The sequence below is a fragment of the Acanthisitta chloris genome, unplaced genomic scaffold (assembly GCF_000695815.1).
Source record: "Acanthisitta chloris isolate BGI_N310 unplaced genomic scaffold, ASM69581v1 scaffold3187, whole genome shotgun sequence".
In the NCBI taxonomy this organism is placed as follows: domain Eukaryota; kingdom Metazoa; phylum Chordata; class Aves; order Passeriformes; family Acanthisittidae; genus Acanthisitta; species Acanthisitta chloris.
The window spans coordinates 99,307-126,302 of NW_008684163.1; the positions used below are offsets into that span (position 1 = coordinate 99,307).

General features: G+C 38.3%; 1 protein-coding gene across 1 annotated transcript in view; it reads left to right on the forward strand.

Annotated features, from left to right (window-relative positions):
- LOC103806509 (catenin delta-2) overlaps window positions 1-26,996 on the forward strand; it is a gene marked incomplete at its 3' end in the record, with an annotated part of 121,878 nt that overhangs the window by 90,019 nt on the left and 4,863 nt on the right. The window contains exons 5-6 of the mRNA XM_009079211.1: window positions 17,612-17,729; window positions 20,692-20,877. Of these exons, the coding sequence (XP_009077459.1) occupies window positions 17,612-17,729; window positions 20,692-20,877 (304 nt within the window). The remainder of the gene's footprint in view (window positions 1-17,611; window positions 17,730-20,691; window positions 20,878-26,996) is intronic.

Sequence of the window (26,996 nt, forward strand, 5' to 3'; positions counted from 1 at the left end):
CTCTGTTGGAGCTCTGTCCTTGTGTTCATTTTGTGAAATTCATGTGTTAATCAGTAATAAATATTTGTTCATGCTCAAAATCTTCAGTGAGAAACAGAATGGTTTCCAGCAGATTCCAGTTTGGAATTTGCTCTGCTGTTTTTGTAGTTAATGTGAAATTAATTTAGTGGGCTTAGCACAATTCCTGCTACTGTCTCATTCAAATCAGTACTGCTGTTGCCAGTCCTTGATACCCAGGCAGGAAACAGGAATGCTGTCAGCAGGAGAACTGGAAGGTAACTTGCAGGACTGGGAAGGTGTTCCTGCAGCAGGTTCACATCAGTGCATTCAACCAGCAGCACAGGCTATTGCATTTGCTATAAACCTGGCCTGGACTGTGCATTTAGGTTGTTATTCTCAAATGTAGTGGCATACTTTTCATTTTAACTTTGGTCGCTAACCATAACTTTGCTCCAGTGTATCCATGGCAGCCACACATTCAATGGATTTTGAATCCTCTGTGGAGCTGTTTTCATAGTAGAAAGGTGCTCACTGAATTAAAAACAAAACAAAACAAACAACTTGGTGGGAACATGGGAACAAACCACACTGCTGTACAGGAAGACTGGAAATTATGGCAGAACTGCTCACTTGGGTAAACAGAAAGCTTCCTGAAGCACAAGAAGAGACCAAGAAGTGGAAACCAGAACAACAAAGGAGTACAAAAAGCTGCACTTGGGGATGAAATGGGGAAGATCAAAGCCCAGCTGGAGCTAACTAAGGACATAAAGGATCACAGCAGGGGATTTTACAGTCATATGTATCCTGAAAGCGAAAGAAGTGGAGAGGAATGTAAGTCCATTAATGCATGGGGAAGACAAATTAGTGATGGACAAAAGGGGAAAGACTGAAGAACTCAATACCTGTTGTGCCACAATGTTATCAGGCAAATCCTGCTCCTAGACTCCTGTACAGTTTCAGCATGTTTTAAGAGGGACAAGAAGAAGGCAGCCATGGGCAAGCAACAGGATAAGGATTATTTGGAGAACATAAATATATATATTCAGATCCATGACACTGGATGGAATTTACCTACGGGTCCTGCAAGAGAAACTGATTGATACAGTTGTGAGGCATCTTATCATAGTGGTGTTTTGGGGAGGTGACTGAGGTCAAGAGGAAAGCTAAAAATATATCTGACTTTGAAAAGAACAAAAAAAAAACAGTCTGGGGATCACCTTTACCTCAAACTCTGGAAAAATCACGTATGACTTTTTAGAGTCCATTTCAAAAAGTATGAAGGAGGTACAATCAGGTTGGATTTACCAGTGGCAGATCATCTTTATTGAGTGTGATTGCCTTCTGTGATAAAGTGTCTGGCCATGTGGATCAAGGGAGAGCACTGATGCAATATAGTATCCCTTTACTGTTTTATCAGTACAGGCTGAAAACTCTCTAACTGAGCAGCACCTGTTGTGAAAAGGAGTTGGAGTTTATAGAGGGCACTAAAACCAAATATTAGCCAACAGTGTGTTCTCATTATTAATATGGCAGACTGAGGTACACCTGTGACCAACACATCCATGAAAGATTTTCTCCTTTTACTTGGCACTGCGATGGCCACCTCTGCAATATTGTGTCCAGCTTTGGGCCCAGCCAGTTCAACAATAATTTTCAGAAACTGGAGAGAGTGCAGGGAAGAGGTCACAAGTATCAGCTTGGAAGGTTCATATTGGACATTATGCTTTACCAGGAAGGTAGTGCAACACTGGAAGAGAGAGGTGGTGGAATGCCCATCCTTTGATCTCTTCCAGGCTCTTCAACAAAACCAGTGACCTGGTCTGGTGCTGATGATAGTCCTTAGGCAGCAGGCTGGACTTGACTGCCCATATGTTCCTTCCAACCAGCATTTCTCAGATTCTGTGTGTGTGACTCCTGAGTTTCAAGTCAAGCTCCTGGAAAACAAGGAATACAGAAATTGCAAGCTCTGAGACAAAATCTGGAATAGAACAAAATTCCCTTACCTTCTTTCCTGTCGGAAATTCAATTTCAAGTGGAAATTCAATTTCAAGTGGAAAACAAGGAATACAGAAATTGCAAGCTCTGAGACAAAATCTGGAATAGAACAAAATTCCCTTACCTTCTTTCCTGTCTCAGGGCCATTATTCCTCTTCCCTTGCATTGGTCATGGAGTACTTGCTGACAGAGGCAAGCAGGCTAGCAGAAAACAATCCCTTTTACAGAATAAGTGTCATTCACATCAAATAAGTCTATCCCATGCAGTGGGTGCTGCGTGAGTCCTATAGGAGTGAAAAGTGACAGTGTAGGCAACATACCACAACCATTCCGTTAAAGGGGTTTGAATTACAGTTGCAGAGGCCAGTTTAATTTAGGTATCACTGAAGTTTTCATTCCTTGACTTTCTAACCATACTGTTCTGTAAAGCATTTTATAACTCATAATGACGAAGTGATTAGCAATTGCAAGTCTGATTGCTTTCAAATGTCAGCCAAACAGTAAGAGAAAGATTTGTATTTGAAAGTCTTTTTTCACTTATGATAGTGTAAGCTAATAAGTGTTAATTTGAGTTCTCTTTGTTTCTGTTAGAATTAATTGTAAAATGCAGAATAGTTCATTAAATAAATAAATAAGTGGTATTTTGATGGCGTTTTAAATTGAAACGCATAGTTACAACTTTGGTCATGTGTAGTTAGATGTTTATTTAAATAGACAATTTCAGAATTGCAGTTGCAAGCTGCTCTTAATAATTCTTTACATCAATAAGAAATTGCAGTCAGAAAAAAACCCTGACCGTTATATGTTTAAAGTGCCATTTGCAAGTCTCTAAATTCAAGTAAATAACAAAAGTGGGTTCAAACTTCAAAATTCTATGCAAAATATTAATATTAGAATTTTTGGAGAACTGGAGATAGGGAAAACTGCAGATTTTTCGTGAATCAATTCACCTAACTAATGTAACGGTGGGACATTTAGGTCTTACTTTTCATTGTTATTGATACCCCCATATTTTTCTGCAGGACTAATACAACTGTGAGACATTTAGGTCTTACTTTTCATTCTTATTGATACCCCCATATTTTTCTGCAGTTCTCTGAACTTGTGTACTGAAATATTCCTAGAACTCTCTGCCATTTGTTCAGAGTGACTTCACCATTGGTCTAAATAAACAAAGATGGTTGCACGTAATCTTTAAAGTAGTTTGAGAGTTTATGCTTGTTACTGCTGTTCTTTCTGGTACTAACAATAGTGATCAGCTTTCTGACATTGCAATTTTTTTTGGCTGTCATGCTTCGTTCAGCTAACAGGGTTGATTTCTAAATCATGTTTACAGTCTTCACAGACTGCCTGAGTCTTATGGAGCAGGTTGTAGTGCCACTCTTCGAGTGGAGTTCAGTGACATAGTGAAAAGTGCACCCTTAGTAAATTTGCAGATGATGAGTGGAGTTCAGTGACATAGTGAAAACTGCACCCTTAGTAAATTTGCAGATGACACAAGTGGTGCAGTTGACACGAGTGGTGCAGTTGACATGATAGAAGGAAGGGATGTCATTCGGGGGACTTGGATAGACATGAGAAGTGGGCCCATGAGAACCTCATGAAGGTCAACAAGTCCAAGTACAGGATGCTGCAGTTGGGTCAGGGCAATGAGTACAGATTGGAAGAAAAAGTCATTGAGATCAGCCCTGCCAGGAAACACTTGGGGGTTCTGGTGAACAAAAAAGCTGAACATGAGCCAGCAGTGTGCACTTGCAGCCCAGAAGGCCAACTGTACCCTAGGCTGCATCAAAAAGCAGGGCCAGCAGGTCAAGGGGCGTGACTCCCTCTACTCCACTCTCGTGAGACCCTGCCTGGAGTATTGTGTCCAGCTTTGGGGCCCCAAACATAAGAATGACATTGTCCTGCTGGAGCTGGTCTGTAGGTGGGTCATGGAAATAATTACAGGGCTGGAGCACCTCTCCTATGAAAAGCTGAGAGAGACAGGGTTGTTCAGCCTACAGGGAGACCTTATAGCAGCCTTCCAATAAGTAACATGGGCTTGTAAAAAAGATGGAGAGGGACATTTTACAAGGTCATGTAGTGATAGGACATGGGGGAATGGTTTTAAAGTAAAAGATGGGAGTTTTAGATTAGATATTTGGAGGAAATTCTTTGCTGTGAGAGTGGTGAGGCACTAGAACAGCTTGCCTAGAGAAGCTGTGGATGCCCCATCCCTGGAAGTGTTCAAGACCAGGTTGGATGGGGCTTTGAGCAACCTGGTATAGTGGAAGGTTCCCTGCCCATGGTGGGGTGGGTTGGAACTAAATGATCCTTAAGGCCCCTTCCAACATAAACCATTCTATGATTCTATGGTATCAGAGAGTGTAGAGCCTTCTACAACATCTCCCGTAGAACACAGTCCACAGGATGGAGAGGAAAATATGGGACCGATGTGACCTTCCAGTCTGTGCATACATAAAATTACATGAACAGCTGTTTTTAAACATGACATAGTTCCAGCTTTTAGTTTATTGAGTTGAGATTCAGGGGATCTTAGATGGAGATCATATACTTTGCACTTGCAGAGGCCTCTGAATTTCAGCCTTGTTCAGTTAAGTATGCACGTCTTAGGGTATTCAAAGCAACAGACCTTTTACCAAAATCATTGCTCAGTCTTTGGCGGGTGATCAAGCAAACTCCAAGGCCAAGACAGGAAATCCAAGCAATAAGCCATAAACAGGGCTGAAGACAAGCACTGCTGCAGCATACCTGGGACAGTTGACAGGGTTCCAGGCTCAGCTACAAGGGTGTTCTGGGTTATAGGCACCAGTATGTAAAGTTGGCAGGTGAGTAAGTAGGTATGTAAAAAATGAGGCAAATCAAATAATATAGAAGTGGGAGGAATTACTTTTATCATAATTAATAGATTGCAGAGTAATCTGCTTTTCTCAGTGCAGTGTCCATAATGTATCATCTCACACAAAACAGACAGGTAGTTTATGTGTTGCGGTAACATGAACCTTCTGTATCCCTCCTGCTTTGGGCAAAAAGATAACTGAAGCACAAGGAACTGGAACATTGCAATACTTGATTCATGCACTTACTGTCTCAATGGAGTGTCATTTTACCAGAGCCACCTGTTAAGGAAGGAAAAAAAGTCCTCTACTATTTGGTATTAGTATATGTATTTCAGCAAGATTTGGCGGTAGTAGTCAACTCTGAGCTGAGGAATAAGTGCTGAGCTTCCTAAAGTTGTATTAAATAATTTGCAATCTTTATACCTAATGTAGGAAATTTTACTGTAATTCAGGGAGTTGTGTTTGCGCTGTACCAGAGGAAGCTCTGTTTTTGAGTAACTGGCAATTAGCTGAGAATGGTAAAATAATAATTACAAAATTAGAATGAATGTTTATTCATAAAAGAATAGACATCTTTATAAGCTGTAATTATCTTTTTGTTAATTTGGTCTGACTGGCACACAAAGCATACAAAAGATGAAACTTTTCCCAGGCATAGCCCCACTGCAGTAAAAGCACTGTGTTAGAGATGAGGTTTGTACATGGGGTGTGTAGTAAAAGCAGGTTACGTGGCAGCAAGTCTGATGGTGCCTTGTCTGTGTTGCTCAGGGAATGCTTATGTGTCAACCAAAGAGTAAAAACAACTGCAGAAATTCTTCGGTATAGGAATAATTATCTAGAGTCTGGGGCTGAAGGTTGCCGCAGCATCAGTAACATTGTACTAGAAAGCAGCTCAACTTTTTCTGGCCGTTCAGTTTGCATAATTATTCCCCCACTGTTTAATTGGTGGTGATCAGTCGTGGTTTTTAGAACACAAATACACGCTGTCTCTTGGCCCAAGAAACATACAGTAAAACCCCTATGTAAGGTCAGACTTTAAAATAGGATGCACAGAAGTTGGGGGTGAGGTGTTCTCTTCTTTCACTGCATAGTGTGTTTTGGTGCAATTTGTAGGACGAATCAGGATGAGACAAATACAGTAACATCCTAAATGCATACCTTTGCAGAAAGGAGGGTAAGATATCTGAAGCATAACAGTGTTTCATGGCCAAGCAAATGGCAAAGTAGAAGAAGAGAGTCTGCTACTCATGCAACAGTTTCATGAGCAACTTAAGGCACCAATGGGAAGTTTGAATTTGGGTTTAGTTTAACAAGAGTGAGTGAAATGTCTTAAAGGGTATGTGTTAAAATACAAAGGGAAAAGCTAAATCTCTGACACTAAGTGATATCTGCCGCCTAAGCAATTGCTGTGACATATGAGCCAGGCATCAAAACAGGGCAGTGTAGGGTTTTGTAAGAAGTTTGTCTGGTAGAAGATCCAAGTTGTCAGACACCATCCCTGGGTTATAAGCCAAAGGGGTAGAGAGCATCAATGATAGTGCTGGTTGTAGAGAGTATTTGTGCATCATTTTGTATGGCATGGACTAGGTGGGGATAAGTAGGGTTGTGGTAGAGTGATTCCCTTCTTTTCTTACAGGTTATTTGAAGCAACAGTGATGTACAATGACTCATTAGGCTGAAGGGCACGCTAGAGGGTCAGTTCTTTCATCATCTCTCAGTATGCACATAAAGCCGTTTGGAAATAGGATGAAGTGACATAATCTGAGGTAGGATACTCACTCTGGCAATTTCAGGTTAACTGTCATGAAAATAGGACACAAACATATTTATTTCTTATGCTGAAGTCACATCTAGACAAAGCATAAGAATTGTAACTTACTGTGCATCACATTATATATTTTTTACAATTAGGCAATTTATGATGATGAGATTTTTTTTTTTCAAGTATTTAGCTCAAAATACCATAACACTCTGAGATGCTATTGCTGGGAAGTAGCATAGATGTCTTGATGTTTTTAATGGAGTTAAAGCATGAAAATAAGAAAATTCAGGGTAGAGATTGTGCTAGAAATATTAAAATGTAATTTCACAGAACAGTATTGTATAATGAGTTATGTGACCAGAAAGAAATAATACAAGGAAATAATAAATGAATTTTGAGATGTCTAACTGAAATTTGTGAAGGAAGTGCTGGTAATGCAGAGCATGTGGGTAATGACAGGTAGAACTAATATACTAGTAACTAGTCTAGGTTAGGGACAGGGAGAAATTATATATAAAACAGCATTTCTAAAGATTTTTAGTTTGGTTGAGGAAAAAGGTGCCTCTCAGATTTGGAGAGAGACTCCAGCTGGAGAAATGTCCATAGCAGTCAATTCATGGAGAATTTCAGCACACACACAGCTGATAAGCATTTGCCTTCTCCTTTTCTATGCTATACTGTAACTTAATTTGCTTCAGTCAGAGTAGTGTTTCATACTTTCTGGTATTCTAATGAGCGTTCTGCTTTGTGACTTCTTATCCTCTGTATTAAAATTTCTAAGTAGCTGATCAGAAAGAAATGAACCTAATAATCTAATGAACTGATTGGTGTTGTAATTAATTGTGCACATCTGATTAGTCAACAACCAAAGCTGATTTACCCTCCTTTCTTCTCAAGGCACTGCACTGATAATGGTTTTTCAGACTGCAAAATAGATGGCAGGAAGGCACTTGAAACTCCGATGTGACAGGGAGATTGCTTTGTAGGTTAAGGGAATCATCTTACTCGAGCAATCACAATCCTATTTGTTTGTTCCTCCAGGTTGATAGGATTGCTTATTGCTTATTTTTTCTGGAACCTAATCTTTATTCATAGGATTTTCAGACAGGTAACTTTGCTAAATATAACTATATACATTGTTTATAGTCTTATTTTTGCAATTATCTTTTTCACCGAATTCTAAAACCAAAGCAGAAGAACTGTATAACTTTCCAATACTTTGATTTATAAGACCTGAGAAGAAGTGCATTACTAATAATGCTTTTGCGTGTTTCAGGCTCAAGAGCACAGGCAAACAGACTTGCTGAGCTTAAGTGTGTACCAATGTATATAAAAGGAATATGCAATATGTTGTAATTCAAAACTTTTTGGTTTAGTGACAACAGTGTCAACTTAAAAATCAGCATATAAAATGGAAAAGTGAAAATCATAGGATAAAAATTAGAATCTTATGTCAAAATGGAACCAAAATGCATCTCTAATGCCACTGTTTATTTTCATATTCATACAACTAGAAAGCCACATCTAAATTGTTATCATCATCTAGCCCAAGTAGAATGCTTTACTAGCACAGAGTGAGAAACCAAAGTGTCAGTCATGATATCGCATCCAAAGGTTTTAACTATTTTTTCCTCATACAGATGCTCTTCTGAGTTAATATGTCTGAAATAAGCTCTACCTTTCTTTCTCATTTTTTTCAAGATGCAACTTTTATGTTTGCATAGACACACTCTCATATCTGTATATCATTGAACTAGATCTCATTTTAACTCGTCACCATTTCAAAGTGTCTCTTTATTTGGGAATACAATGTAAAAATACTGGGTTTATACCTGAATCAAAGATTTGTCTTCCTATGTCAGGTTGTAGAAGGAATTTGACAGTTGTGGCACAGGGATTTTTATTGCACAAGCTTTGTTGTCCTCAACTGGATTCGTGTGATTAACACTTTAGGAGGTCCTTCAAATATATGGCCAATAGGTCTGTTTGGCTTAGGGTCTTTTTTCATCGAACAGGATAATCGCTGGATATTTAAACTGCCTCCTTTTCCTGGGAAACTGGCTGACTTTTTACGGTACCATTTGTACATATGAGCCACAAAGGAGACCCAAGTAATAACATCAGCAAACGGGGACCTACAGTTTACTAATTAAAGTACTTTTTTCTTTTACCATGTCCAATTAAAGAATTTATGGACAATAGTTGAGATTCACTGGAATCCAAGACAGTCAAATGACTACAAAAGTTTTAATGCAGATATTAAGTTTCAAATCACTTTCTCTTTTTTCTTCTGTGAGGTAGCACAGTCATATTCTTTGAGCGAAGACTTCTTCTGAGGTTTAAGTGCCTTATTAAAATGCACCAGAGGATTACTTCAGAGAGTACAAACTCTCAGGACTTCTTGGGTTCATGATTACTTAAGAGAGGGAAGTAATGATGCACAAACTAGTCCTTTTAAAGAGCAAGACATTTAACAAAAGAAACTTCACAAATGCATAACCCAAAGTCTGTTTTCTGTTGGGTTTGGTGTTTGGTGGTTTTTTTCTGATTCCAAAAACTATACTTGTGAAACTTTTTCACAGATTTTTAGGTTTGGGGATTTTATTAAATAAGCAAGCTGCTCTATTTGGAAAACCATCATGCTTGTATTTTTAAATAACTGTTAATTTTATATGATGGTCTTGTCCTTTCCTATTACTCTAGAGAAAAATATATCTTCTGTGGCTTGGACATGCTTGCTAGTACTAAACAGTTTCAGGTAAAATGCAGAAGCAGGTTTGGAATGTATCTTGGCCCCCTGTTAGATTCTGAAGTTACACTTTTATCATCAAATCAGGCATTCAAAATATTTCTGAGTGTATAGGAAAGAGGTTTGCATGTATCCCAAGCTGCACTAGGATTACGTCAAGGGGAAAGAACTGTCAAAACGAAGAGGTTTTGTTTTAATTTGTTAGTGCTAGTTGTTCTAAAGATAAAATAAGGTCAAATACATCAGAGGATGGCAAGAAATTTCATACACTATGTGAAGTTGGCCAAATTCCTTTTCCGGGTTTCAGGTATGAATGAAAACCCTTTTCCCCAGCTGTTGTGTATGTTACAATTTTGACTGATGGAGAGTGATTTTTCTTTACAACTTAGAATTATATTAAAGAAATAACAGTCAAAGGATTTTATCAAGGAATCTCAGCAGTGTAAGACAGGCTGATAAATACACTCAGAAAAATATTTTAAACACTTAGTAAATGACTGCCTTTTACAGATAATGTATTTCTTTGATGCTTACTCTGAACTGTAAAGCATTTTGCCTGCTTCTTTTCAATTGTTCTTAAGAATGCAGTTGTAATGCCAAGTTTTTCCTGAGAATATAGCCTACAAAAAGTAAAAGGGGGGATATTTTTTATTCTTATGGAAGTATTTTTTTGCCAGTGCAGATCGTGCAAAGTCAGAGACTTTCCTATGGGCCTAAACTGGACAAATACAGGCTTCATCTTTTAGTGGAGGAGAAAAATAGACATAGAAGTGATGAACAAATAACCTGAATTTTAATCATTTAGAAATTGCTTGTGTGGCTAATGTAGAGGAAGGCAATTAAGTACATCAAAACAGACCAATTTCCAAGCATTTGAAGAAAACAATCTGATACATAATAGGTAGAATGAGGTTAATTGAAATCCATTTATGTCTGATCAATGGGTTTGTTCTGGGTAAGATAACAAGCTGAATAGGAAAATGAAAAAACAGAAGGGAATACTTTCCAATACCAAAGCATCTGACATAATATTTTTGAGTTCACACAGTGACCAGAGTAGAAAACCATGGAATTAGAGCAATAATGCTCCTTCAGGTCACACTCCCACCAGCCATATAGGTGTTTTTCTGGGTGCTGGCAGGGGGGAGTGATGCCTGCATTTAGCAGCCTCGCTGCCATCCTTCTCCACAAATTTGTCCTCTTGCTCTTTGGTCCATGCAGGCATTAAAAGCTGTTCTCTGGATAGGAGTTCTGTAGGACAAAAGTGCATGAGTAATGCTAATATTTAATGCTGGATCATCAAGAGCTTATGATGTTGTATTTACATTCTTTCTGTCTTTAACACGTATAGAGCTTCATTTAGCAATGTTACAATTCTAAATGGAGAAAAATATCTTCACATTGATACATTTAAACCATTTCCATTATGACCTTCAGAGTCTGTACCACAGCAACCTCTTCCCAAGGGCCGTATGCAGCACAATATTTCAGCTCTTACTGAATGAACAGGTAGTGCATTAAAAGCAGCCTGTGTGTTAACAGCTGAGCATGAATGAGTGCTGTGATTTTGTGGAGGCAAATACTACATGTAAAAGAAACTAAATATCAAATCAGAAATTTGCCATGGGTGAGATTTTTTTATACCATAATTTGAAACATTTCCTGCACACACTATGTCTAATTCTGTGTACTGTATGTAAATAAATTGTGCTTCAAATGAAAACACATAGAAAAAGGGGAGGGGGGAATTAGCAATATTTTTGCTTCTTTGAGGCTATGGTGGATTACAACATGAACCCCTATTAAAATTATTTATGCCATAAAATTTGGGGTAGGGTTCTTTTTTTCTTTTAAGGTGTTTATTGCAGTTAATGTTCTTTTCCACTAAATATCTCTCCAAAAGTATAAAAATATCCAAACAATGTTGATAAAGAGTCAATTGCTTCACAGGTCACACGGAGTGGTCATTAAAAACAGTGAATTTAGCCTTAGGATTGGACATGTGGAGGCACAGCAGTAAAAGGTACCTGTTGAGTGCTTGACTTGATAGGCTAATTGCTCTGATGTTTTGAAAATGAAAGGTACGGCTGAATAATCAAAGCTAAATCACATTGTCATAGCATTTGATAGAAAGGTTAATCACAAGGACCATATCCACATTAGACTGTCAGATGTTTGTCTAATTGCAAAGTATTCTTTTAAAGTGAAATGAATACCTAAGACAGAAAGATCTCGTGCCAAATTCCTTGTTGATATAAAATAGTCTTGCCTCTTTAATTACAGTTGAGCTATTCTAGTTAGTAAGAGAGAATTTGCCCCCAAACCTGTGATATTCTTAATCCACATGCAGGATTGATAAATTGTTGCTCCTCTGAAAATCAATTTACACATAAAGAAGAATATAACTGGTGCTGTTGGTCCTCTGAAAATCAACTTACACATAAAGAAGAATATAACTGGTGACAAGGATATTTAGCATTGTCATTCAAGTCAGGAAAAATTAAAGGGAGGTCTGTGACAGGGACTGAAACATCTGTTTTAATTTATTACTTCCAAACAGCTGATTTTGTAGTCACTAAAAACCTAACACTTAGAAAATCTTAATAATGAAGAATGAACCATCTTGTGTTTCCTTCATCTCGCTGCCTTGTTTAAATTTCTGTTTTGACTGAGAAGTAGATACTCTTACTAGCTAGTTTAGTTTTCAGCATTAAGGGCTGATTAAAAAAAAGTCTTGGTTTACATAATGATAAAAAAATTTGCCTAAAAGTTGCAGTAGTAACCATAACTACTACAGCTAATGTATTTGCTGTATGTTCAAAGGCTGCACTGAATACTTACAGATAAGCCAGTGTGACTCAAGGTCTACTCTACTATAAAAACCCCTTAAAATTGTATCATTGTCAAGGGACTGCTGATGCCTGTGAGCACACTCGTGGGATACATGCATAGTGCTGGCTGCTTCATTTTGCTTTCTGTGTTATTCTATTAGACCCTTGCAGCAAAGAGCCTGAATGCTTACAGAAACAGCTGGAAGTATACAAAAAAAGCAATAGCTCTTATGTGATCATCTGTTACATTTCAGATCAGCTCAGAGGATCATGACCACTGCACCCTGTGATGGGACTGGGGATGTCAGCTTGCCACTGAGACAAGGCTCTGTCCCTGCAGGAGAATGCTTAGTCAATCAGACAGAAATAAAAATAGGCAGCATATAAAAGAGCACATGTAGAGGAGGCCAGTATCAGGCTTGTTTGGTTCTTTTAGGTATGCATTTTAAAGATGAGTATTTGGTGTGCCAGTTATAAAGTATTCTGAGGGCTTGTCCCTTGCTGGGTAATCACTCTCCCTATAATATTAATGGGGTTGTTTTAGTTTCTTGGTTTATATAAACTGTTTCCCCTTGCTGTAAAAATTATCTTTTTTGTTGGCTACTGTAAGATGTAGAAGGATGGAAAAGATTGAGGCTACTATGATTAGTCCCTCTTACACAAAACTTCTTGGAATAAAGATATACTTTGAATGCATCTGTAGTTTAATAGGAAAGATAACTTGTGCCTTCCACCTAATTTAGGATATTATCCATCCTGTGTCCATCTTTTCTTATATCACATCAATGCATAGCAAAAATGTTACACATACTAGATACTAGACATGCTTTCTCTTTTCATCATGGGGCTTTGAGGAAAACCCCTTTCAATTTCATCTTTGCTAAATGCAGATTATTTGTTCTCAATAATTATTGTACATGACTGCAGTGAGATCTGTGGTCTGCAGACCTGTAGGTGGTACAGGAAAGGTCATATGACTTGGTATGACCTGAACATGCTCACAGATTTAATTCTGTCTTTGAGATGTGTAAAACTGCCAACTGGAGTAATGTCCACAGCTTGCTAAATATTCCCATATCCAGAAGTCATGTCAGTCAGCACATTGACTTTCTGGGTGGCCTTTCCAATGTCCCTCACCTGCATAAGGCAGGTGAACTTAGTTATCCTAGAATTGTATGGACATTGATGTAAACCTCTCATAGTTTGTATGAGCATATGGCATATGACCTAAAGGAGAAAGAAATTACCTGGCACAACCCATCTTCCCCTACCTCAAAGCCTACCAGTTATATTGAATCACTAATGCAAGTGCCAAGGTTGACAAGAATCAGGTTTGTGTTGCTCAGTGCATTCCTTTGTATCACACTCTTCATATCCATAGAGCATTGGAGTGGCACCGCTTAGGTAGCTTTGGAGGATCATGGCTGCTGTTAGTTGTCAGGTGATGACATGGTAGTTGTCACATCTTCCCATAAAGCTGAATCTGGATTATTTTAGTTCTCTTTCCATTACTAGATAATTAGCAAAATCAATCTGCCATTTGTTCAGCAAATTGCATTTTGATGAGCCGTGGGCCTGAGTTCTTGCTCTGACTATCTGTTCTTGGTGTTCCTCTCTTGAGAAAAAGCTGTTTACATTAGCTGGGTTTTAGAGGTCTAAATGGGACCTTCTGACTAAACTGAGAATTATTCTTGAGCACTCTGTATTCTTGGTATTCCTCTATGACTGGATTCCATTTGAAATTAATTTTACTGATTTATGGAGGTCTGAAGGACTTCTTGCCCTGCAAGATTCAAAATGACAGCCTATAGCTCACATATACCTGAAAGCCTGTGCTTCATATTTCCACCTCTCTTAAAAAAATCCAGAAAACATGGTTTTACCTGTTTGGAGAATGACACTGGAGAAATAGACACTTAGTTAGTGAGACATTTTTACCAACAGTAGATGCTACTAATGCTCCAAGTTAACATTTACACAGTGACCTGTAAATTCACAAATGGCAAATCATGTCTTACTCCCTGTCACACTGACAGCTACAGCATGTGCAAGTTAACAGTGGAAAATAAAATTAATATGGCAGCATGTTTTCTTTGACGGCTCACATAATCTGGAAATTGCTTCTCTTTTGCAGAGCTGCATAGCCTGAACATGGTGATATTAGTGACCTTCTGTGAAAGATCTCAGTTAACAGTGATTCCTTCAATAGAGGTGACATGGGACTAGTTAGATAATGGGATATATTTCTTTTTAAATAATCAAGTGGTTATTTCTGCCAAAATGTTAATGCAAGGTTTGATTTTGTTTTGGTTGTTAAGCTAGTTCCCATGTAAATAAATACACCATATCTTGGGAAGGGCTGTAGTAGCTATGAGTCAGTGCAGAAACTAGACAGTGACTTTTATAAGAAAAGGAAAAGCAGAATATCCACCTCTTGGTTACAGAAGGAGCTGGAGCATAATGGGGAAAGATGATGAACAGAAGAAGCAAACTTGACAGCTTCTCCACACAGAGCAAAGAAATGCATTTTCTGTGCAAGATGTACCACTGGTGTGTCTGTATTGCTTTGTATAAAGGCCTCATATTCTTTGTTTGGCTGGAAATGAATGAGGCAGACAGCTCACAGCTCAGGGACTATAAGGTTGTCTACATTGCTGTCTTGATGAGTAGGAGTTTCTGGTGAACTTGGAGAGGAGCTGAGAGTCTCTGCAGGCTCTGAACAGTCAAGGTGGCATGCATTTGGCCATGGTAGAAAGTAGGAAAAATCACCTCAATGAGAAGACCAGGGAGAATATATCGCTATGTTTCTACTGATGTCTAAGTCAGTCTGTTTTACAAGCTTGCATTCAGTATATGTAACTGCAGAAAATGAAGAAGCCTGGACACATTATGTTGGTACAGACTGTTAAATCTCTCTCTGTTTAAAAGGATTCAATAATATTTCAGCTTTTTATATGCATATATAGCGGTGCAAGGAAAGATGCTGAGAACCCCTTCTCAGCATCCTCCTATTGTAATTTGTGCAGTTATTCTTGTAGGGCTGGATACAACTTTCTTTGTCTATCACAGAATCATAGAATGATACAGGTTGGAAGGGACCTTGAAGATAATTTGATTTCAAACCCCCTGCCATGAACAGCAGCACCTTCCACTAGACTAGGTTGCTCAAAGCTCCATGCAGCCTGGCCTTGAACACTGCCAAGTGTGGGACATCCACAGCTCCTTTGGGTAACCTGCTCCAGTGCCTCGACATCCTTTCTATCTCTATCTGCCTATCTCTATCTTCCTAGAGGGTAAGAGAACAGAATTTCAAATAGAAGTCAAATAATCCGTCTTTTCCTCACCTCCTACCGCACAATGCACTTTTCTGATCCATAATTCTGAGTTTCCTACATGTTCTGCCACACAATGCACTTTTCTGATCTGTAATTCTGAGTTTCCTACATGTTCTGCCCTTTTGGAATTTTATGTGGAGCTGTGCCTTTAATAAGGGGATTGTCTACTCAGGATACACTTTAAGTGGACTCCCCAGTCCTGCAAATACAATGGGTACTGTTTGAGGAAAACAATTTCTACCACCCAAAGGGAAGTCAGCAGGTTTCCATCACTTCAAAGGGAGAGAGTTTTTCCAGTTGATGTTCTCCAGATCCCAGTTCCTAGATGACAGAAGAATATTTTCAAATGAATTGGTGGAAAACCCCTCATCTGCTGGTCTTACAGGGGAAGCGGTATGGAGTTCAGGGACCAAAGGAACCAGATAAAACAAAACCTGCAAGCCGTTAGGAGGGGCAGACTTCTGATGTGTAATGTGGCAAAAAATGAGGGGTTTCAAGGAGAATGAAGAGCATGAATTTGTGTGCTAGAGAGATACAGGAGTTTGTTTTAGTCCTCCTGGGCTATATGTTTTCTGTCAAGCTGTCTGTACAGGTGAAGGGAACAGTATTGAATTAATCGGGGCAATTTGTGTGTGGGAGAGCAGAACTAATTAGGACTGTATGGGGATGAAAGTATAGATGGAAAATCATGTGTGTTTAGGGAGCAGAATCAGTTAAGAACCTGCATTGGAGGGGCTGGAGATTGTCCAGTTATAAGACTCTCTGGAGGATATAGTTATAAGGCTCTTTTGCTTTTTTTTGGTTTTTTTAGATGATAAGGAGGCAGAACTGGATGAAGTAGGTAGAGCAGAGAAAGAATTGAAAGGAAACCTATCCTTTACTTCTTGCACCTTCCTCTATCTGAAATTCATTCCCCCCTCCCAGGGTTCTTGTCCTTTTTCCATCTTTAATGCAAAGGAAATTGGAAATGGCATAAGAGATAGAAAATACCTTGCCTTCTTCCCAAATCCAGGGGCCAGTGTCCCCCCTTCCATTTCCATACTCTGGTATTAAATACATAGGACTGGTGCGTGTGTTCTTTTATGTTCTTTTCCTGTATAAACTTTAGTAGTGAGGAGAGAGCAGCTACAGATGAGACACCTCAGCAGAGGGTTGTCTTCCCCTACTGAAGGAGACTAGATGAAGGGTTTACCTGTTCCTGAGATGGCAATTTCACCCATTTCCAAATCAAAACTGCTGTGCAAATTTGAATGCAGTTTTTCTCAGGGAGACTTGATGTTAGCAAATGCAGATTCTGTTTACATATGCTCATTCATACCTACCTGTTTATATATCAACATTTTGAGCTTTATGACACGTTATTTTATGCAGTAAATTTTGTTTTAATTGGATCTATTTAAATGTGTTCAGAAGACCCTCTGGCCCCATCTGAGGAACACAGTTATTATAATATTATTATAATGTTATTATAATTATCTGAGGTCTTTAGTTTTGCAGTGTAAAACAACTTGTGAGTAACTACGTAAGGAGAAGTTTGAGGCATTAATGTTCTCTCAAAACGAAAGAGAAAAGGAAACACTCGTAAAATGAGAAGCAAGCAATACCAGGTGTTTTATATTATGCTTTGATAATATTTTTCTCTTAGGTTGAGAGCCCTACCTATTGGGCTCTTCAATTCCTAGGAGATTTCTTTGGCAAAACCTCTAGACATTTAAAATCCTGATTTATATCTACATATGCACATTTTAAAAATGCTTTCTCAGTACTATAAAAGCTACCAAAAAAAAAAGAAAAAGAAAGAAAGAAAAATGATCAGCCCTTCTCCAAATTTTAGTGGGCCACAAGTCTCCCAAGGCAGGTGGGCGCATGCTGCTTGGCCACTCAGCCCTGTCCTGAGGAGGACCTAATGTCTTCCATTTGTTCCCCTGTGCCTTACATTTCCTGAGCTCATTTGCAGCTGTCTCCATTATTCACAACTCTGAACTGATGAAAGGAGAAAAGAAAATGTGTTTTATATGTATGTTAACTGTGAGAAGGTTTCAGGAGGGGTGGTGGGCACAGATGCTGTGCAGGTGGTGACCTTTGCTGTTGCCTTGCAGGAATGTCAGCTCTGCTGGAGAGGAGGCCCGCAGAAGAATGAGGGAGTGTGATGGCCTGACAGATGCATTGCTGTACGTGATCCAGTCTGCTCTGGGGAGCAGTGAAATTGATAGTAAGGTTTGTCATCTTTGTCTTTTCAGGAGCAAGAAATCAAGGTATTCTGGATACATAGGGACTATAAAGTGACAGTTTTTGGTTTTTTTGGGGTTTTTTTTAAATGCATTGTGAAGGATGCCTTAGCAAAGCATAATTTATCCCATCTTTTTCTTTTCCTTCTGTTGACTTGTGTATTTTTGTGTGCTAAGTATTGTATTTGTGCCTACCTGAGTAATGTACACAGGTAAATATGTCATCCTCTCACTTTAAAAATTAAAGTAGAAATTATACTGGTTTAAGAAGAGCAAATATGTCATATTCCATGTAAAGTTTCTTACATTGCTCTGCTCTACCCAGTATGAGACAGAGCTAATAACAATGAGACAGACTTAGAAGACACACAGCCCCCCAAAAATTGGGTAATTAATAGGCAGTTTTGCAATAAACCAACATTATTTCTTCTTTGAAGAGGATCAATTAATGCTTTCAGTAACAACCTGTGTTAAGATGCCTTATTATGTCAACTTTACTCCTCTGAAAGTACTAGGATATGAACAAGCTTCTCCAAAGGTGAAAGGCACTGCCTAATTACAGAGACTCCAAGCATTTACAAATTGAAGATTTGTAATGCATTAAAGTATTCCAGAGAAGAATAAAAAGGCGAGTTTCAAATACCTTTTGCTTTCAGTATACAGTGCTAAATTAATTACAGTTGCAGCTCTAGGGCAGCCTTGGTCCATTTGTAAACCCCCAGGAGTTGCAGGAGAGCAGCCCTTTACATAGCAAGGTTTTAAAGCCCACTGAGTTTGTATTTCTAAATGATCCTTCACAGAGTGTCCATGGACCTCTGTGAGTTTATAGGAATAATCTCCAGAAGTCTCTGGTCACTAACCTGAATCAAATGGGTAAAATTTGCCTGTGAATTCAGGGAATAGAGAGAGGAATTAAGAGAGGTTTGTAGCATGTGGTGCTGGGCTAGCAGCATGGCTTTGGTTTTTTTAAAACAATTCCAAAACACCCCAAGAAATCCCACAACCCATTGGTCTGTAATCAGTTTTCCATTAATAGAAGTTTAGTAGGGTGATACTCCAAGGACATCCACCCGCAAGGCAGGCACCACACTTGGCAGCAGGGGGCAAACTTGGTGCCCACCAGCCTCTACTACCCCTCCCAGCCACCTCCCTCTAAATGTCCCAGCGTTTTTCATTTCAGTAGCTTCAGAGCAGCTAAAAGGTAGCAAATGTAGAAAGACTAGTGAACTAGTACTTAGCCCCCTTATGATGAAACAGAAAATGGAGTGAGGAATATAAGGACCCCTGAAAGTTCAAAGGTTCAAGTCAAGAAGGCGTTAAGTCTGTCCAGCTGCATGGTTAGAACCAGCTTTCTTGGCCTGTAGGAGTTCATCTTTGTGAAGGTGTTGGTTGCATTTGAGCCTTGGAAGTTTGCTTATCAGTTTTTCATTTGAGTTAACGTTCTTATGATGGACTCAGCTTATGTTTTCCACAAAATGAGAATTTTAAATGCTAAGACTATTATTTGTAAAAAGGGGAATTAAGGATCCTTGTCAACAAATGCAAAGCTTCAATTTCAGCATATTATGGCAAAAGTGAATAAAATTAATGTATGAGGATATTAAAGAAAAGTCAAAGAGGCAGGAATCTTTTTTAAAAATTGTTACTGTGACATCTGCAAAGTTTTCAGCTATGGAAGGTGCATTGAGAACACTTTCTACACACATACACATATATATATGTTTCTACATGTGTTCATGTATTTGGCTGGAGATTTCAAATTAGTACAAGTGTATTGTGAAAATTCATCTATGTTAAAAAATAGATGCATAAATATTCCTACATAGACAAATATGAATTCAATATCATCTCTGGAACTTAGTGTTATCGCAAAAAATGTGTGCCAAATGCATACCTGGCAGCAGCTCATACAGTATATGAAAGTAAACGAAGCCCCATCTGTTTGCCTCATTGGTGAATATGTCAGAGTACAACAGAGCTGAAAGCCTCACAGTCATTCCACTCTGGGTTAATGGAGCAACAGAGCTGGGATGTAGTGACTATTGCGTTTTATCTCCATGGAGCATTAGGAACAGTTGAAATAAATATAGATAGATAGAGAATGACTTTTTTTAACCATGCTTTCCCTGCCTCTAGAAAATTAAGCTCATATCCTTCTTATTAGGGATAATCAAACCAAATTGAACTAACTAAATGAGTAAGGTTCAGGTATAAACTGAAATTCTTTTAGACTTGCAGAAATTATGTTGAATTATCAGTGATTTTTCCTCCACTGGGTCTTATGCATTTATGGATTCCTGCCAGCATCAGCACAACCTATTAGGGGGAGAAATGCATGAAAGGGAAAGACTGTGCACAAGGTATCTGTGGCCTGGCTAGAAGCAGTAAAAGCAGGAGGTCTCTCAGATTTCTAGTTTTATTTCTGAGACTCGAGAAACGTTATCTGTTCATGTTACAAGTACTTGTGAGATGGAATTCAGATCCCATTTTTTTGATAATTTACGTAGAATTTATGCCAGGAAAAGGTTATTTTGGGTTTTAAGAAGACAAAAACAAACCCAGAACCTATTGCCATTTTCTGTTTGTAGCAATTTCTATTCACTGAGATAGGAATTTGCTGACATGATCTGTATTCAGGGTCTCTTGATCACTTTGTACCTCAGCTTCTGTTTCACATGGGGTTCCAGTGTGAAATTCAGAACAAAAAAAAAAAAAACCCCAAAAAATATTGTCCAGACAACTGAGTTGTTGCCATAAAATTTCCTAAATCTCTTAAGCTGTGGTTACGTGGAGAGCAGTCATAAATGTGCACATGAGAACTGTCCTGGAAACATGTATGCGCAAAGATAGATGAAATTTCTTATGCTTTGTATACAGAGTGAGCAAGGGAAGGATTTTAATTTTTTTTATGGTTTTGTTTCCTGTATTTTTCTTTTTGTCATACTTTTCAGACCGTTGAAAACTGTGTGTGCATTTTAAGGAACCTCTCATACAGGCTAGCTGCAGAAACATCTCAGGGACAGCAGATGGGAACAGATGAACTTGATGGATTACTCTGTGGTGATGCCAACGGAAAAGATGCAGAGAGTTCAGGGTGCTGGGGGAAGAAGAAGAAGAAAAAGAAATCACAAGATCAGGTAATGAAAGTTACTTGCAGCTGTGTTGTGACTAGTTGAAGTGCCCATCATTTAACATATAAATAATTAATGCACTGTATTAGAAATAAAGTACATGATGCATAATGTACAAAACTGTTGCCTTTGTTAATTAGCTGAGAGCTTAAAGCAGAGTATGGCTCCGGAGTGATGGAGTATGTTTAGTTGAGAAAGTTGTACATTACATGGTGCACCTGGAAACTGTAGTCATGAGTACACTGTGAATGCCATAAATACAGCAAAATGCTCAGTCTATTAAAAGAAGCTATTTATAATGGAAAGTGTAAGTCTTAACATTCAGATGTAATCTGCATCTACTTTGCACTGTACTTCCACAGAGCCACGTGCATGTAGAAAGGCCTTGATGCAAGCTAACATCAGGCTTATATTTGTGTATTTATTTGCTTCAAAGTTGCTCTTGTACTGTGCCTCTGCACGTTGAGAGAAAACTGTACAGGGGTGAATCAAGCAGTATGAGTGAATGTAAAAAAGCATTCCTATTTCAATATATTTAATATTGTTACCAAACAAAGATCGAAAAGTACAGTCTTGATAGTTTCCTCAAGTTATTTGAGGTGCTCTGGGTTTTTATTTTGGCTGGGTTGATTTTCAAAGTGTATTTATCTCCTTTTATTCCCGTTGAGAACTTACAGTTTGGGGAATACTGACAGTTACACTGCAGCAAAAGGCATTGTTATGCCAGTGCACACACTGAATAGCAATGAGAATGGCTACTGATTTATGAGGTTTTTCAGATGGCCTGTGCTGGCAGCAGATAGTTCATATCTCTTCCTAGGCTTAGTCACTTCTTTCCATTGTAATTTATTTCTGTTTCAGATTGCTCAAAGAAAATACTTACTTGAGTAAGCAATTGGACACAGAGGGTATTTGAATAAATTATTTAAACCAGTTCTGAAAATATTCCTGAGTTCATAAGGCAAAATTGTGTTCATGTGAAAAGGTTATAGGAGCATTAATAATCTAAGATTTGGTTACTGAAAAATGCAGCACTCATGACTAGTAAGATTTTAATTTCACCTACTCTTCTAGTTAAACACTCCAGTCATCATATAACTTGAATTTATTATGGACTTTTGTTGAAATTTTGGTTATAGGCTACAGTGAGATTAAAAGTGTGAAAGCAGACTAATTTTACCCCATGAAGGAGTTATCATCCCTGTTCCTGAATTAGCTGTTCTCACACACTACACTTGCAGTTATTCAAAGTGCAGGAACAAAAAATAGCATGTCTGGATATGAATGGGTCACACTGCAACTTGCCTTGCTCTTTGGTGCTCTGTTTACAAACACATGTGCACATGCACACACTACATAAAATCTTTTTTAAGTCTTTATGTATTTATTCTGTGACTTTTGGATCTTGACTTCATACTTTCAGCTCTGTGCCACTGACTGTTTCAATGTTCCTGTTGGGCTTCTCTGTACTTTAAAGGTTCCCTATAAAAGTTCTTTCTCCTCCTTCAGGATGAAAAACTAAGCTCTTCTGGCTGATTACCTTTGTAACATGCATATTTCTCCCGGCTTTTAGATATGCTTTCTCTGTTTCTATGAGTGCTCATTAGCAGCGCGCAGAATCGTAAAGGTCTCTTCTGAGCTGCTTGTGTTTGCTTAATGGAAGAGTTTAATATAACTTTTAAAATCCAAAGAAAAGTAAAACTATGCATGTATTTTCAAGTTTATGATCACTAGGCTTTTCTGCAGCGAGGGCATAAACTTACTCTTTCCAGAACTGATATTGTGGTGCACAGGACTACTTTGCCTTACAAATACTAGAAATATTTTTGAATGATTTTTCTTTCATCTCATTTCCTTTAAATCTGGACAGCCAACTTGCCATATACCAGTGCTCATATGTGAGTATTGGTCAGTTCAGGAGTTTTATAGGAGCCTTGTGAGCCTTCTGCAGATTATTTTCACCTCATGATCCCTGAGAGTTGTTGACCATACCGAATGTTTTGAAGTATATTATCAGGTTAATATATTATCAAGTTAACTCAGTGGACACTAAAAACAAGACCAGCAAGATCACCGTGCCAGAAACAAGTCTCCCAAGTCACCCTCAAAAATGGAAAAGACAAAAAATGTTTTTCATGTAAATGTGCATTTATATTAATAACAAAGAGCTATTAAAACTGTGATGAGGATAAATGTAAATTTTTATGTCCATTTATTTTTGAGGAATAAGTACACAAGTATATTCAGGTGCTTTTTTTTTCTGGAAACCACCTCATCCAATTGTGTAAAAAAATATGTTCTTTCTGCTTCTTTGACTCTGTCACTGTCTTGAAGGTTTTTAGGACCACCTATGATTCATAGTACTGGAAAGTAGAAGCAACTGGAAACCTACACCATTTTCTTCTAGACTGTGTTGCTGACGGGAATGCTCTGTTTACTGTTTCTCTGTGTGTCAAGAAAAATCAGTATTCTTGGGTAGATCTTTTTTCAGTCAAGAGTTTCTAACAGCAGATTTCCTCAGATTTGTTAGAACTCACTCATCTAAACTAAGCTCATCAAAACTTTCTGGATCAGGATAACTGAAAGAGGGAAAATTTAGGTTAGATAGTAGGAAAAAGGTTTTTCCTGTGAGGGTGGTGAGACACTGACACAGGTTGCCTAGGGAAGCAGTGAATGCTCCAAGCCTGGCAGTGTTCAAAGCCAGGCTGGATGAGGCCTTGGTGTCCCTGCCCATGACAGGGGAGATTGGGAATAGATGATCTGTAGGTCCATTCCAACCCGTAAAATTCTATGATTCTATGATTTTCCTATGTCCTTTCACCATGCATTATCTCCCTATGGGCTGACTGCTGCACTTTGTATTGCACATGGACATATTTTTTTACAATAATCTTATTATTTTTCTTCAAGACTTTAAAATGTTTCCAGGTAATGCCTCTCATAATCTATTTTCAATTGCAGTGCTTAAGCTGTTACCTTAAGCTTGTTGGGTCACTCAGAACAGATCTCACATTCTCCTCAGGATGCTAATTTTAGAGTGCTCATTCCTACAAGTGTTAGCAGCAAAGCTTTTATGCCCTGAAATATCTTGTAATATAGTTCTGAAGATCCTCATGCTTATGATGGACAGTGTTTTACATGTGAATAATGAAGACATGCATATGGAATCTTGATAGTGTGCAATGATTTGCAAAATCTGAAACAGTGAAAGCTCTCTACTCCACCATGGATTTGGAACCTGTGGAAGGAAAGCTTAAAGATAAGAAAGACAAGAAAGATATTACAGTAATCAGATAGCCAGATGCCCATGAAGAGATGGCACTGAGCTTCAGGCTGCTTTTAATAGGTCATTCACAGTAGACAATACAAATGTAGATACTTGTCAGAAAAGTTCTTCATAAAACCCACTGTTTCTTTAGGCTCATTATTATTGTGACTTGCAGATACACGAAAGTGGAATTTGCCCCAGGATTAAAACTCCAGTCATTTACCCCTTTAATACTTTTCTGTCAGGCAAAGCACAGGGCACAGTCACGTCTCTGAGTTGTGACACCCTAGTACAGGGGAGTAGAAAACGTGTTGAGGGTATAGGGATTGTTCTTTTTTTGGTAGATGTCTTGTATAACAAATCTGACTGTTTCAGTGTTCTTCAGAAGACGTGCAAATAAGCGTAGGAAAAAATGTTCAGATTTTAGTGAGTGCAATTTTGAAATTTTCCTATTCCACTATACTTCTTCAGTCCTTCACTTCATTTCTCCAGTGTGTATTTTCTTGAACTCCTTTCATTTATGCATTTATGGGGTGGTCTTTAATTTTTATATAAAAGTGTTCAACTTTACGCATAGCAAAACTACTTTAATTGGACATAATACCAGATGTATAATTTTAGACAAAGGATGTGGATGAAGCTGCAGTTTTCCATACTTTAAAAAAAAATAAACCCCTTACACAGCTAGGGAGTTTGTTTCTTAAACCATAAAACAGGAGGAACCAGATATTTAAGTCACTTTCTCATTGCTTTTCTCTATAATGAAAGTACAAGTTAATTTCTTTGGTTTATGATTTAGGATACAGTTATCCCTATTTTTCTAGGTTATGTTTCAGTTGTAGTTGCTCATAAGTTACTTGAAGAGACCAGAATTGAGTGGTAATATAACATGGCTTCTTTCAAAGGCCTTTCAGGAGCAAACTGGAATTTATTTTCATTAATGACATCAATTGTCTATACCAATGGCATCTTCTCTACATCTTGAAATCAAGTGAGAGATGTGTTTGTTCAGATCATAGTAAAGTCTAATGACACTTTTCAAATGACTTTACTTAGGAGTTCCCTTTGGATCACAGGAAACAAGTGTTCTCCATGTTTCAGAATAAAGGTGGGTGACATTAAAAGCACACACAATCATTCAGTGGTTTACCAGGGCTCAGACAGGTTCCTGAGGCATATACTTTGTCACGCAAATAAAATGCTAGAAGAGACTCAAACCTTCTAAAGATTTGTGATAAAATATAGGTATAGCATTGTTTTTAACTACGGATAAACAGAAAGCAAAACTTCTATAAAGGCCTCGGGAGTAGTAAGTGAGACTCACCTGACTTAATATCTGTCTCAGACCTCTAGGACTGTAATTGTCTGCTATGTTGTTCCTTAGTTTCTCTCTGCTGCTTGCCTGTGGTCAGCTGTTGCTGAGCCCTCATCCCACTAAGCTCTCCAGCTGTAGTGGCCTTCATCTCCGACTAGGACCTTGTACGCATCAACCTCTCAGCCTTGTATCACATCACTCTTCAGATGAAAACTGATTTTTCCACTGCGGAAAATTTTGTTCCTTCTGCACTATTTCATTTCTTTTCCTTTCTTCCCTAAATAAAAACAGGATGACTTCTTGGCTTCATGCTCCTCTCGAGTTCCCCATCTGTGATCATTCTTGTCAAACTGGAATCTAGCCCAAAGTCTGTTTTTTGATTGGAAGTGACACTTTTGAAATGAGCCTGACCTTCTTTTTCACCTTCTGTCAGGAGCCTTAAGGTATAACAGCAACATTTCAAGTTATATATCATTATGAATTGACTGGCACACCTCTTTAGCATGCTTGCTAAACGGCCTATAAATTCTTCTGTCTAGGTGAAATAGCAGCTTTAAAGCAATAATATTGCAAAAAGGATAAAAAATTAACCTATCAGATATCTTCATGTGGTGAGACCACTTTTTTTTACTAAGTATATCTCAGTACTCTACCAAGCCATACCAAATTAATAAGCACAGAAACAGAGAAATTGTGGTGGCTCGTGGGTTTAACTAAAAATCTGAACTGAAAATTAGGGATGAAAGGCTATGTTGCCAGTATGTTCTTGCTGAGAAAGAATATTATTTCTAACTGTTGCTTCCTTGTCTTGCACAAGGTGGTTATGCCAAGTGTTGCATAGCAAGAATCAACTCTCCCGATCATCTCCTTAAGAACTTCTTGGCAACCATTTCTACTTTCTTGCTTGCCTACACAGCATCTTCTCATGTACTCTAGGAGTCTCTCTGTATCACGTATGGCCAATTTGTTTTCAAAGTCAAAACTGCAGGGTTGTTAAATATAATTCTATTTTTCAATTTGTGGAATATACTGCAATGACAGTTATCTTCAGCTTCCTATGGAGAGGAGAGGAGATGGGTGTGGAGAAGGGGATGTAGTGAGATGGCAAGGACTGTTTTCCCTGGATTGAATTCCATCCCCCTTTATTTGGAAGGGGTGTGGATTTAAGCAAAGACAAAATGCACAAATCAATTATTTTTTTTCTTCGCAAAGTGTAATAACATAAAAAAGTTGTATGAAGGCACTGACAATTAGTTTAAGAACGTAATATATAATCTAAAGTACAATTTAGATTTAGTAATATCTGTGATCAGTAATAATGATTCGGTACTTTGGAATGTTTTGAAAGCATTCCAAACACTGTTCCCGTAATTGTAAACATTGTTGCATAAAACTGGGGAGGCTACTGTAATATATGCTCTGCCCTCTCCCACCATACTCCTGTAGTCTCTCTGTAGGTTGACACCTTCATGTATATTCAGCACCTTTTTTTAGGCCTGGATGTCTAAACTGAAGTTTGACCTGATGTAAATAGCAGCATTC